Consider the following 12687-nt stretch of genomic DNA (forward strand, 5'->3'; position numbering starts at 1 on the left):
CCCACCGAGTCCATAAACAATCACACACAGACACAAATATGGACATGCAGGCGCATTCACAAAATATTCACACAACACAAAGAAATCAAATCTCACACATAGACACACACAGGCATGCAGACATAAAGATACACACACATTCTCAGCCACATGCAGTACAATGGCTCTATTTTAAGTTTGTGAAGGAAGTGGAGTTGAATGAATCCTATCCTGCAGTCCGGTTCCCAGGGACAGGTCTCACGTCCTCTACTGCCTCTCTTCCCTCTGCCCCCTCTGGGCCTCTAGAGTCACCCCCTCACCTTGTCCCCATAGCTGGGACCCTGTCATCCTGCGCTAAGCGACCTTCCCACAGTCAACCCGTGTCTGCCCGTCTGTCACTGTGTCTGACCCTGAGAGACCATACAGTGACAACACCCGACCCAAGAACAAAACCCACCATCTGATGTTATCTATGGTCATTATTAATCTGTCAGCTTTATCTTCTACCAGTGGATGATGTTAGAAGTGGAATGGGAGCCAAGTATATATTGTTTTCCTGCACTCTTTTCTCTAGATTGGCTGCACTACAGCACATTTCAGTAAGGCTTTGATTGCACAATATAAAAAAGCAGTTAGAAGCATCTCGGGATGATTGATTTCGCTCACATTGTTATTAGATCTTCAAAACGAGGATAAGGAAGTGGTTAGGCTCACAGTGTGATTGCACTTCTGCATACTTTGGATGCCTTCCAGCCACAAGGTGCAGAAGAGGCAATTCAAAGAGAAGGAGAGGAAGAGCAGGAAAACGTATTTTGGAAAGAGAGTTGAATAAACAGTGCAATGCAACTCCAAATGGGAAAGTTAGATCCAAGTGTGAATGTAAAAAAGAAGAAAATTTTAATGAATAGACCCAGAAAACTTCATTGAAATTTGTGGCTTGCTTTTGGCAGACACAATCAGAGCAAGATGGTAGTAGAAAACATTTTGGAAACATATGGGGAAAAAAGAAAAGAGTGCATGTGTCTTGCAACACAGGAAAAAACTTTGAACACCGAAACCTCTATGGATCAGTTGTTTAAAATGAATGCAATTGTGCTTGCAAACACTGACAGTGAAGTATGTCTACTTGAAAATTTAAATCATACATGGTATTGTAGCTGCTTCTATTGCTCTCTCTTTGTGTGTACTTTTACAAGCATAGCCACATGGCTTGAGCAAACTACAAGAAAAAGGCCTGCGCCATAAATCATGTAGTTGTGACATTTATAGACTAACAACACACGTGCATTACACACTGAGTGTGACATCTGATTCACTACACGCGTGTACTGGTGAAAAAAAAATATTATAAACACATTCCTGTGTGAAGACCAGTGGATAAGTAATGTTGAGTGGAGTGCAAGGATTAAAAATCCAGCAGGTCTGAGTGCTTCCCTTTCATAATGAAGCCCTAAGACGCACGCATCCTTGACATGTTAACGTGCAAAAATATACAAACAGAAACATGCGCCTGCATACAGAGCAGAGCTACTCTCCAGAACACGTACATGCCCGTCAAGAGCAGTCACACAGACAAACACATCAGACACACACATGAGCACTCTCAGACAGCCGTCATGGTTGGGGCTGCTTTGTCTTTTTTTTTTTTTTTCCTTAAAGACGGCCATTAGTTGTTTTTAAACCTGCATATTTTCTGCTGATTACAGCAAATGGACTCCTATTCAGAGGGAGCGTGGGGAAGAGGACCGTACATGTGGTTGCCATTTGTGAGGAATGGTGCATGTGCTGGAGCCGAAGAAGAGAGTGGTGAATCTGAGGTCTTCAACAGAGATGCAGTAACTCCTGCCCATGTGTATGTGGTGTGTGTGTGTGTGTGTGTATTTGTTTGAGAGGAAGGAATATGGTGTGTGTTTGGTGTGTGGATAGTTTTAGTCTTGTGTGTGAAAATAGGGAAACAGAGGTAAAGAGCGAAGGGGCAAAGGGTGAAGGTCATAATGCTTCAGGGGAAACAGATCTGATCTCTAGTGTGAGGTGGTGAAAGTGTGAAAGGTCAAAATGTGTAAGGGTCTTGAAGGAGTTAGCGTTTAGTGAAGAGCAGGGATAAAAAAAAAAATGAGAAGGGAGGAGATGTGTTGACAGCGGATCAGTCTGGGTCACTGTTAAAGGCAACAGTAAGTGGGATTAAATCAAGTTTCCTGATCATTTAAATGCTGTTACTAAAATATTAGCACGATGTAAGAGTGCTGATGCAGAAAAGAAAGAAGAAAAGAAATGGCATTATCACACTAAACAGAGCTACTATACGATCCGATGTCCTATAGAATAGTGTGTGATTAATTCCTGAGAAGTAGCTGAGGAAGGGTAAAGTGTGTTTTTGCAAAAAAAAAACAAACAGGTTTTCTATTAAAGGCAAGTCAAAGCATGTTATTACTGTTATTATTATAATGTACTGAGGAGACTTACATAGGTAGGGTCTTAGTGACTTACACATGAAGGGCTTGACACTGCTGTGGATGTGCTTATGCTGTTTGAGGCCCGAAGACGTTGCGAACGTCTTGCCACAGTCAGAGCAGGCATGGGCACGTGCCCCAACGTGCTGTGAGCGAATGTGCCTCTGTAGGTTACTGGGGTCTGTGAACACCTGCTGGGGGAAGGAACCACACAAAAACACGGGGGAGTTACTAACTGACTTGAAAAAAATGTATATATTTGAAACACAATTACCAAAAAAATAAATAAACTGCCTGCAAAAGTCATCACTTTACCTTTGAGCAGTTTTCACACTCGTAGTGCTTGCCATTATCATGCGACATCTGATGCCGGATCAGGTTTGATTTCCAGTTGAACGCCTTGGGACACTGGTCACATTTATATTCCCTCTCCTCAGAGTGGGACAGAGTGTGAGCCTCCAAGCTGCAGGAAACACACAAAATAAACCAACACTGAGAATTCATCAGTTCGTGGAGAGATTTGGCTGCTGGTCATCACCAGCTCTCTGCGTGCATCTATGAAAAGTCAGATCACAAGTCACGATAACAATTCTTCCAGAAAATTATGTAGCTAAAAGTGTCTCCTATCCACTTACCTCTGGACATCAGGGAACACCTGGTCGCACTCCTTACACTCATGTAGTCCGTGGGACATATGGAGCGGTCGCAAGTCTTGAGGTTCTTGAGCCTTCAGATCATTGTCGCCTCCTAGATGCACAAGAAAGAATATAAGCAATTTAACAACACAAAGGCTGATTTAGAAGAAATGTTGTAACAGTGTTCTCATGACTGTGTGGCTGATGCACAACATCCCTTGTTCAGATCCTGCTGGGGACCTTTGCTTCATATCATAACACCCTCTTCCCCCTTCATTTCCTTCTTGTCTCTACAATGATTGCTGCTAAATAAAGGTCAGGACGTCCATGTCTTGAAGTTTGTTTGCAGGCTCTAAGAGCTGCCTAGTCCGTTAATTAAATCACATTTGTATTACCACAGATACCAGTCAGTTACAGAGTCCACTCTCATCCAAATTACACTGCACATGCAACACAAGGTATCGGGTCTGAATATATGCCTTATTAGCTCATCTGTTGCATAGCTGTAAAAATAATGATCTAACACTACATTTTCAAAGCTTACATAAAATAAGAGTTTGCAGACTGAATTACTCTCTGACCTCGTTTTCGGTGGCCCCAGTGACAAATAAAGTCCTTACATCAAAAGCACAATTTTAAAATTTCTGTCAGACCTGGGTTAAGGAAGGAGGAGGGGGGCATCCCACATGGCTGCTTCTGGTGGTCCAGCAGCTGACTGCGGGACTCAAAGTGCTGGTCACAGTCTTCACAGCGGTACTGCCTCTCCTCTGCATAAGGGATGGGAAAAAAATGAGTGTATATGTTGATATGTGTTGACAATGAACAGAGGAGTTCAAATGCGTGTTTACCGTGAATATCGGGGGCCATTGTGTCACATGAATACTCTTCAGCCTTCATGAAAAGTAACAGCTCCTGACCTGGAAAAATCTCTCTGGTGACTTTGTAGAAGATCTGGAAGACACAGAATATTTTATTAGAATTTTCAGTGAGCAAGTTTATTCACACAAAAATCAACACCTTTGGCTTTTCTGTAAAGATAATACAGCTGTTTTTGGTATTTTTCACATTAAAATATGAACCAGACTACAAACTTTTTAAACCAGCAGAGGTCACCTGGGGTAGCTCTTGGTACTGTACACACACATGCAAATCCCCCTAGTTATGTACACGAATGTCATTCCCCCACCACACACACACCGGAGACATAAACATGAAAATATACACGCTCATTAACTTGTAATTAATCATTATGTAAGACATCCATCTTCATGAATATAAAATGAAAGCACAAACCATACTGCAGAATAAATATACTATCTCATAAATACTGCGCACTCAGGAAAGCTTGAAGTGGGCAGGAAATGGTAAATGAATGTGTGGAAAGCAAGCTAACTAATTTAACAGCAAGCTAAACAAGCAAGTCGTTGAAAAAACAAAAAAAAAAGCTTTCTCTTAATTGAGCATTCTGGTGATGGGAGAAACAGTCAGACCGCTTCTAGATATTCATTTAACGCACAATACCGCTTATTTTTAATGCCCTTCTACGTCCTTTTATTGCGTCTAGTTCAAGGACAGTACATACAGATTATGAAAGCATGACAACATGTGAATGTGTGTTAAAGAATCAGCTGAGAGACCCTGAGACTGCGCCGCTTCCCATGGACACACAATAGCCTTTCTCAGTGAAACAATCGGACGTGGGGTTATTTTTGGCACCCTTCGGAGGTTTAACATATTACCTTCCTTTGCTGTGTCAACATGACAATGACGATGGAGGAATTTATTAGAAATGCGGCTAGTGGGTGGGGGAGGCGATGGGGTGTTCTTCTGGGAAGGCATGGGTCACAGGTACGCTGCTCATGAAGGGAATTCCTGACTAGATGTACTATAATACTACAGCCACCATGGCTCCACAGAGGCCTATGATAAATATCTCGGGTCAAAACAAAGATCATGCGGTATTCTGTGGACGATTCTATAATTGTTCGTGTCATTGTTCTTCCTTCTGGCAAATGATGTAATGCTAAATGTGACACTGGAGCAAAGGCAGCTCAACTCGTCCGAAGCGGAGCTCTTGCATGTCAATACTGAGGAGTGATTGGTGCACGGTTTTGCGGTAGCATAAAAGTATGATTTAAATTCAGGCATTAAAAAATGTAAGCCGCCAAGAAAATCAGTGGGAGAGTAACAAGCCCCACAAATCTGACTCCCATTACAGGCCTAAACCAGAGTCATTAGACTTATCCAGACCAGGAGAGACATATTACATATTAACCACCAAATTTAATCCAAAAAATAGATTTTTTTTTTTTTTTCTGAGCAATCATTTTGGCCAACTTTTCAATGGGTTTGTCAAAAAGAAATACAGTCAGTCCTGGTCAGCGATGGCAGTGCAGCAACCCTATTGTTTTTTTTTGTATTTTTTAAAAAAAAATAGTAAATAAATAAAAAAATAAAGGGAACCCAACAAGGACTTTAATCCTCGACATGCCATCTGTTACCTCTGTCTAAACTCTAGACACACACACGCGTGAACATGGATCGTCCGACATACATGCATCCAAACAGAGACAAGACTCGCAGGCCGTGACCCCTGTAAGGCCACAAAAATATTGTGATTTTGAAACAATCAGACAGCGGTTCAAACAGACATTCGAGTGAGCAGGGATTCCGCTCTGAGAGACTGATACTCAGACTGAGGAGGGAGGCTCTTTGGAAAGCTACCAGGGAGCGGACTGAGGTCTCGGAACATAAAAATTAATGGACACTGTCAAATCCATTTTGTTCGTAAAAACAGAAGTACAAGTTCAAGGTAAAATGGCACAGTAAGAGTACTTATTTAATAAAGAAACACACAGGTCAGTCTTTAAATCACTGGAAAACACCTACTGTAGAAAAGGAAAACAGTCTGACCTCTGAGCACGCTCTTTAAAACATCAATCTGTTCTTTTTACACAAAAATATGTAGTTTGTACGCACAAGCGTGCTCAAGATGGTGATTATGAACAGGAGGGGAATTCCCCCAACAGCTCCACCTTTTCCCAGAGGGTCCCCACAGATAAACAGTGAAAACACGACTCATTGCAGAGCAGAGAGACGCAGAGTTTGATTCTTGGGGTCATCCTTAACATGTCACGGACCTACTAACAAAAGCATACACACAAACACACACACACACACACACACACACACACCAGCTTCCAGTAGACTAACAGTGGCATAAAATCATTTTGTAGATAAGATAGCGAGGGTGTCCGAGTTCTCACAGCGGAAACATTTTGGCTCAAGCCGTTTCCTAATTATTTTACCATATTCCAGCCATCTTATCCTGAAGTGTCAATGTAAGTGGTTTAAATTCGATTTTCATTCTAAATGGTATGCAGATTAAGTTATTTCTCTATTATATTCACCCGTGTGTGTTAGTTTATCAAGTGACTACTTATCTTTCTCTCTCTCGTACACTCTCTGTCAAAGGTTACAACCACAACAAGATCAGAGGCTATAATCGGACAACCTCGTCACCTTGACACCATTAGTCATTAGCAGAGTAAACACAGTCACATTTTCCCCCGGTCACACCCTGCTGGACGATTTCTCGCTCACGCGGAGCTCATTCAACAGGTATGCCATTCAGTGACGCTGTCCCACTACAGTGAACTCTCAGTCTGGGTGCTGGTCTTATAAACCGCAATAAATTCACCACTTCCTGTTGATAGGAATACATTTCAAAAACAAGAGCAAAGTATCATTAAATATGAAAAGAATGAGCACAGCGTGTTTGTACAGTAGTTGCATAACAGCAGCATGTGTGCTGCGACCTCCCTGTAGCTCAGGGTCATGCAACATGTACAGTATGTTTGGCAGGCACCATCGCTTGGCTTCTAAACAAAACCATTTCGTGACTTAGATAGCAATAAAAGTATGAGCGCACAACGTGCAGCTGGTTGTAGCAAATTGGATAAACATGTAAGGAAGCAGAAATAGCTTGTTCATGTTATGTCAGATTGAGACAGCTGTGAGTGTCTCGCTGTCTCAGTATCACTTAGGACAGTGCCCACCGTGGTCATGCACTGTTTGCCCTCCTGCTCTCAGGGGATATTATAAGAGCATTAAATTCAAAACAGACACACTCAAAATTGGTTTCTTTCTCTGGGTCATCAGAGCTGCGAAAGCTGCAAATGCGTGATTTATTTTTTTCTTCTTTTGCACGAGCAAAGTACTCATGAAATGTCAAATAAAGGATTTCAGTTCAGGAGTGGCCTTAGAAGAAGAAGCAGCAGAAACGCTCCGGTAACCCATGACTGACATCAAGATCAGGTAAAAACTCCTGTAAATGAAAAGCAATCCCTTTTTAAGTGTGCAAGTTTTTTTCCCTTAAAATCTCCGGTGTCATTTTTATAACTGAATAGGCTTCAAGCTGTTATCTCAGTGAGTTACAATCACTTTGCCTCTAGTATTTTATTTTTTATTTTTTGCATTGTGAGTGACTGTCAGTGTTTGGCTAATATGCCCCTAAGCCACTTCATCGCACTCAATACTGAGTGAGAATCAATAGAGCCAATGAGATTAACACTCATATCCCCCTGCACTGTCTTATGAAAGGCTCTTCTGGGCCTCGTTGGATGATGTTAATTACACTTTTAATCAATTTTCCTTTCAGTTGAATCAGTAGAGTGAGGAGCACGGTGGAGGGTTTTTAAGCGCTAATTGCCCTAATTATCCTAACGACAAAACGTGCTGATCGTGGATCTGTGCGAGGAGTGCTCAGACTGTGTTGTTGGGTGCATTAGCAAACAAATGAGGAGATCAGGGGAGCTCGAGCATTGCGGCGCTGATGGGCAAAGGCTAAACACAAACAGCAGGTCGCCGGCCGCAGTTAAAAGATACATTATAAACAGTTGAAAATTAGCTTTAATAAGATTTTTTTTTTTTATCATTAATTATTATCTCATAAACGCCTTCAAAGAATTCCACATGGGCTTCTGATTAAAATAAAACAAAAAAACAATGTGCATAATATTGCTCAGAAAAGACCGAATTCAAACCTGTGAGCTGTAGCACGTTGAAGTAATTACAGATTTCAGCGTGACTCACAAACTGTGACACCTGCCATCTCCTTCCTCTCCAGTCTTTCCTGTTGCTTTCCACTCAACACAGTCACATATAAAAAGTGATAAAACAGAAAGGCCATAAAAATAAAAAGGCCGTCGACGTTAAATGTTGTTTAAATACTGAATGTGCAGAAAATGCTAGTAATAAAGAAAATCATGTATAATCTATGAATTTAGTCCTGTTAATGTTAAGCAGCCCGACATACAGTGACTCAATGTTTTAGGGCCATTTACGTCCGAATTCCTGTTTTTCTTCCACTCTGGAACAAGGCAATCATTGTTGCTGAATGTCAGATATGTGACAAATTATTGCCGCTCATTCTTTCTCATGTCCTCTCTCATTAATATTTTCAGGATCTGTTTGAGTTCTCTGCAGATGCTTTCACAAAACAGTCTCTTTATGCATTTGGAGGAGAGAGAAAAAACGAATATAAAGAGGAAAAGGAGAAGTGGGATGCCAAACAGTTCCTCCGCTGAGGAAAAAAAAAAACAGTCTTTTTTCTCTCTCTGCTCACTCATTCATTCCTCTCTCACTCCCTCCTTCTCCTGAGATTGGTCATAAAGTTTTATGATAAACAGAACTGGGTCAGAAATTAGAGGATGGAGACCAGTTTTGCTCTCACACTGGCAGGGTTAAATTGGTGCTTGAGAAGAACCAGGACCAAATAACGGCCGGCACACCTGGAAATGACTGTCTTTGTATGACATTGTCTGAAAATAAATCATGCAACAAAACATCTCTGTTGAAGGCATGGCAGGAGTGGATTTATTTAAATGTGGTTCTGAGGAGAGATTTAACAGAACAAGGACTATGCGAGCCGACTGAGCAGAGTAGCTCGGTCAGGCCCTTCTGTGGAAACTCTGGTGATGGTACACGTTATGTGGCGAGTGTGTAATATGTGGTTTCGACTCAGCACTTCTCTGTGGCAGTAAAAACCTGTTGGAATCAGGTACTGTGTGTTTTAACATTTCCAGCTCAGAATGAGGAGCACGGGGAGTCATCAGAACCGCAATGAACAATTCACAGGGTTGCAGAGAGAGAGAGAGAGAAAGAAAGAGAGAGAGAGAGTTTATATATGCATATATGCAGAAACGCAAGGACTTACAGGTGTGTGTGCACACACTTCAGAGACACAATGAAACACTTGAGGCTCTAACAACAAGTCAGTGCACATAAACGTCTGTGCACACACGGACACAAAAGACCCTCCTAAGCATAAGCGCACACACACACACACACACACGACACAGAGGCTCGCAGACAGTACCAAAAACTGACAGCGGCTTTACAAGACCACCCCATTTAGTCTATTCATTTTAAACACACAGACAGGCATTGTGAGACGCTACAGTGTGTTTTCAAAAACACCAATGTTGGCCGGAAGGCTTAAAGACAGCACATTGTGCCATGTTGTGACAGTGTGTAATACTTAACAATCACCTCATCATAGCCATGTCCGTGACCTGTCGGAGCCTTACACAGCCACCCAAGCAGAACCACAGTGTTGACAGCGAGTCACACCTCGCACAGAGGGCAGCTCGGGAGAGCTCTCTCTGCCTGTTTGTCTCTGTGTGTCTTTTAAAAGAGACTCGGTAAGTACTTTTTGGAAGGCTTCTTCTGTTTTGCTTCCATTATGTAAAGTGTGTCTCTCTCTCTTTCGTCTCTATTGAGACCGTAAGAAGGATGAGAAGAAGATACATGTGAGATTTCTTTCTGGGAATGTTTTTCAAGCTGTTTAAGGGTTAAAGAAAGGCAAATGCCACTTTCTTTAGTTCGAATTCTATTTGCAGTTTGCATGTCAGCTACTGTATATATGTGACTAAGTACCATGCTGAACTTTTTGCTACGACACTCAACAAGTAGTCCTGATGGACCACCAGTGAAAGGTGATGACAAACACGCAAGCTAGATTATGTTTTGTTCGGGTCAAGTGATGGTATGCTGCACACGCGCGTCAAATAAAGTTTAGCCTCTTGTCTTCCTGCCCCACCGTGTGCTCCTGCGTGGGAGGAGCCCCCGGCTGTGGGATTACCAAGGTGAACAGGCCCCCATGCCTACAGCACGCACCTCTGTACAGCCAGGTGAGCAGCAAAAGGACTGTGACATTCCTGGCATGTCTAAGAGTTTATATCGCAAGCGTGACTGGGAAGTGTGTGGAACTATCATCTTGGCCGGCCGCCTCTGATCCTGCCCTGTGGTCCTCGCACGGCAGAAGCCAGAACACAATTACAGAAGGAAAACACACACAGATAGCGAGGAGCCTCTGCGGTGCAGCGTGGGAGAAGGGCTGAGTGTGTGTGTAAAGCAGAGGCAGGGTGGGCCAGCCGCTCATGGGACTATCTGACTTAGATCACAATAACACCTTTTAACACAACAGCATGCAGACAGGGCAGCCTTTGGAAAATACAGAGAAGCCCTCTGACATCAGAGTTGCATTAAAAGAAAAAGTTGAGAATAGTTGAAAAGTTTGATTCATCCTGTCTGACTGCAACATGACACATCATCACATGGGAGTTTAAAATCAAGTCATCCAAGAGCAGTTCTTTTCTCTCTTTCCTTTTTCTTCAGATCATATTTGTCTCCTACTTTGATGAGGTTGTTTTGCCAGGTGGGAAGCAAGAGCCGTGTCTCCACGTACCTGATCATCTATCTGGCACGCGGTCAGGTTATGCTGCTTGGCCACAGGGGCAAACTGGATGTGCTTCAGCCAGCTCCCGATATCTGGTTTGCTGGCATCCACGCAGAATTTTACATTGCCTGACCCATCCAAGATCTGCAAAAGAGAGAGAGAGAGAGAGAGAGAGAGACAGAGAGAAAGAGAGAAAGAGAGAGAGAGAAAGATCAGACTTTGATCAGTATCAGTCCAGGTTACTGTGTCCAAACACTGACTAACCACATACCTCCCACAGAGAAATAAGGCTCAATGTTAGGAGCAGGTCTGGGGTGAAAGACACACACATACACACGTAATTAAAATAACAGCAAATTAAAAAGAAATTAAAGTCAATTTAAAAAAAAAAAAAATAACACATTAAAGACGTCTAATATTTTATATATCTTTGACATTTTTTACACCCTCTAAGTAGCACATAAATAATTGTGCAATTGTAAAAAATGTAAATTAATATGCTGTCCATGATGATAAGTGACAACAAGACAACAATAAATCAGCATCAGATATAACTGAATTTAAAGAACAAAATAAAACATGTAATCCAACAATTACAATCTAATTTTATTTCACTTTCAGTTCTGAGAGAGAGAGAGAGAGAGAGAGAGAGAGAGATTTTCTAAAAAACAAAAGAAATAAATAAAGGCAACAATGACAGCAATATTGTTGTTTGAATGTAATGCTGGTAAATTATTCTGCATTTAAAGCTTCAGCTGACGTTTGAATTCGTTTCTGAAAATGGAGTTTTAACGAATAAATTAACGAAATTTCTGATTTTAATAAAAGCTTAATAATACTAATACTAATACTAATAATAATAATAATAGTAATAAAGGAAGACGAACTCTTGCTCTCGTTCACAATGTCAACACACATAAACACCTCAAGAACAAAATAACAATAAACACAATAGATTATTATTATGCAAATGATCATCTGAGGGGACTACTATCATTTTCAAAATATCTGCACAGCATTTCTCCTCGAAGACGCCTATACGTCGTTTTATAACGCTTAATTATTGTTATTATCCAGCAGCTGTAAACTTTACTGGAAAACAAATCAATTGCAGGAAACCGCGAAGGATAAGAATTATGAAGACAAGCCGATTGTTGGAATGCAAAACGAAATCTCTCTCAGGGTCACAAATCTGTCTCTGTATAACCTGCCACTGAATAAATATTTAGGTTACGCGAAGCCCTTTGTCCGGGCTAATAGAGGATCTGCTCATATCCTGCAAATTACCCGTTTTAATAATTTCACCAACTTCCTCTACAGCGGTGAGGTTTTTTTTTGCTGTTACTCTAAAGCAAATGAAATATTAAGATTTTGTTCACAAACTCAGATTTTCTTACCGTTAAAATTTGTTCTCACGGGCGTGAATCAGTAAAAACCTCTCGGGATAATAACTGCGAGGTTAACCGAGAGAAAAGTGACGAAAACTCCGTTTTTTAAAAAAAAAGGTGAATGAGCGAAACGGTCACAGAAACATTAAAAAAGATCAAATGATTTCAACACGGCGCCTTCTCCAGATTTTTGTCATAATAAAAAAAAAAAAAATCACCAGTGTGTGTGTGTGTTTTTCTGTAGCGGTGCGTCTTCGGGTCTCGGAGCCGCAGGAGGAGTCGACTTCTCGCCGGTGCGCTCTGACTTTACTGTCTCTCGGACACCGCGCGGTCGGTAAAAGGAAATCCTCCCTCACTGTGCTGTCTCTCAGACAGCGCTGACTCCGTTAATTCTCCTCTCACTGTCCTACAGAGATCGCGACACGGAACGAAATCCCCTCCGGTACATCAACTTGCTCCCAACTTTTCGCTGCGTGCGCTTCGTTTGGCTCGTC

At 41.7% G+C, this 12687-nt stretch overlaps 1 protein-coding gene across 1 annotated transcript in view; it reads right to left on the minus strand.

Annotated features, from left to right (window-relative positions):
- mecom (MDS1 and EVI1 complex locus) overlaps positions 1–12687 on the minus strand; it is a gene marked incomplete at its 5' end in the record, with an annotated part of 121209 nt that overhangs the window by 12795 nt on the left and 95727 nt on the right. Inside the window, 6 exons of the mRNA XM_084558766.1 lie at positions 2443–2623; positions 2745–2892; positions 3065–3176; positions 3718–3831; positions 3913–4015; positions 10815–10949. Coding sequence (XP_084414892.1) covers positions 2443–2623; positions 2745–2892; positions 3065–3176; positions 3718–3831; positions 3913–4015; positions 10815–10949 — 793 coding nt within the window. The remainder of the gene's footprint in view (positions 1–2442; positions 2624–2744; positions 2893–3064; positions 3177–3717; positions 3832–3912; positions 4016–10814; positions 10950–12687) is intronic.

The sequence above is a fragment of the Chelon labrosus genome (assembly GCF_963514085.1).
Source record: "Chelon labrosus genome assembly, chromosome: 13".
NCBI classification, from domain to species: domain Eukaryota; kingdom Metazoa; phylum Chordata; class Actinopteri; order Mugiliformes; family Mugilidae; genus Chelon; species Chelon labrosus.